We start from the raw sequence: 2,009 nt of genomic DNA on the forward strand, positions 1-2,009 counted from the left end.
CTAAGATGTACTGGAGGAAGCCTAAGGTGGAGAGGATAGCTCAAGCTCGACGACACGCAGCAGCCCCATGGCCACTGCCAGCTCCAAGTGGTGACAGACGGCAAGTGTCAGAAAGGCGCTAACGCTCGCAGAGATCGACGCGTTGATGGAGTGCATCGCCAACCGGTTTATACACGGAGGGAATCCTAGTGTAGGCGTGCTGGTATTTGAGGCGGCGCACACTGTGTTTGCTGGTGCGAGACTGTAGTCTGCGTCGGGGAGAAGATAATCCTTCAACTAGAAAAACACCAGGCTGGAGACGTTTTACTGTTGCAGAAGGAACAATGGACACTGGTTCCAGACGTTCGTTACCCAAAGCCGTTCTACTTCAAGCTTGGGTGACTCTTGCTATGGTTGTAGGTGTAGTTTGACGCTCAGGGCGACCTGATGGGTCAGTACGATGAATCATGTTGGCAAAATCGTAGGCAATAGTCTCGGCATGAAACACTGGGCACTGTTTTGGCTTCCGATAATAGCTGCATCTGTAGGTGATCTTCACACCAGTTGCGTTTGCTCGTGTGTACTCGTATCTCATACAATATATCTTCGTTCTGCATTCTCACTCGGTCGAGCGCGGCCTTGTCGTTGCTGTAGATGAGACTAAGGTTGGTGTACGTGGAACATTAGGTAGCAATGAAGCCGAGCTGCCCACACTGTCCGTGACGGGGACGTTCAGAGATGAAGTAAAGCTTGATGCTGCTGCCTCCGAGCTGGGCATAGCTGCTAACGAGGACAACTCAGCGCTCAACGCTGCTCCTTGGTCATCTGGAAGCTGAATTTGGTTTGGAACAACAGGATCGGGGGTAGATAGGGGCGAATCGTGGGCTTCGTTATCACTTAACCCAGGCTGAGCGTTAGGTAGACGTGTTGAAGGTCGAGACGTCGATGCATACCGGCGCCGGCTTCCTCGGCGTTTCGGCCGCGCCATATTACTGGCAGTTGAGACAGTAGTACGTAGTAGAGGTAGTAGTTGCTCTAAGAGGTGCCGTTGCAGGGTGAAGCGTTGCTGAAAGCTTGTGCAGCGTTTAGAGTGTGAAGTATTGCTAAATAGAGTGCAAAACCACTTGAAGCAATAACCCTTTGCCGCCATCTTTAAATTGAACATGATCAACAATAATTGGTCACGCCCTTCGTACGTGACCAAGCATATGCAACCTGTGACCAATGTGATCATTTTCGACGTGACCAAATTTGTTCCTGACCTGTAATAAATCCTTCGATGAAATTGACCAAGAAAAGGATGCTACTAGCCACTTTGACGAATTACTTGAGAAAGCACAAAAAACTACTGTACAGAACAAGAAATGGGTAGTTTCGCAACGGACGAAGAAGCTCGAAGAAAATTGAGTCCTAGAGAGGCGTCCGTTTCCCGATCGCACGAGAGATAGTGAAGACTAGTCATTTCCAGTTTTTAGCTGTAGCTCTCAAGCCGTCTCTTCGCGTCGTGCCTACTCCGGTAGATCATGCCCAACCTTCGAGATCGAAGTTCCGATCCGATATTGCCCCAGCCGCAATATTCTCCCTGTTCTCTCCATCTGTCCTACACACAGACGGTTACGCATACGGGAAGGTGGTGGACGGCGGCGTAGACGACGAAGGAATGATGCTCAAAGAAACACTTACTCTACCATCTGTGCGAAACTTTGCGCGGTACGCTGGTATCACAAGAACAACTTGGGGTATGATCCCGGAGTTAACGCCAGCCACGCCATCTTATTACGTGGAATTCGCCGGTTTACTAAGCCAGTCACCAAGCAATATCCCCTGTCGGTCAACCTCCTGAAAGCGATTGCCTCCAGTCTAAACCTCCAGGAAGCTCGCTCTGGGGTGGTATTCTGCTCGGCTACTTCTTCTTGCTTCGCAGATCCGAATATCTGTGTATCGGTAGCAAGCACGGCTATATCATCCGACTCCAAGATATTTCATTATACGACGAAGCTGGGCGTATCTGTAGGCCAAGGACAGCAACT

General features: G+C 50.1%; 1 protein-coding gene across 1 annotated transcript; it reads left to right on the forward strand.

Moving 5' to 3' along the window:
• Positions 1–323: 323 nt before the first annotated feature.
• On the forward strand, positions 324–815 carry PPTG_07834 (hypothetical protein; the record flags this gene model as incomplete). Its single annotated transcript, XM_008902204.1, has 2 exons — positions 324–342; positions 634–815. The coding sequence occupies 2 exons, from the start codon at positions 324–326 to the stop codon at positions 813–815; spliced, it is 201 nt and encodes a 66-aa protein (XP_008900452.1).
• Positions 816–2,009: the final 1,194 nt, after the last annotated feature.

The sequence above is a fragment of the Phytophthora parasitica genome (assembly GCF_000247585.1).
Source record: "Phytophthora parasitica INRA-310 unplaced genomic scaffold supercont2.13, whole genome shotgun sequence".
NCBI lineage: Eukaryota > Oomycota > Peronosporomycetes > Peronosporales > Peronosporaceae > Phytophthora > Phytophthora nicotianae.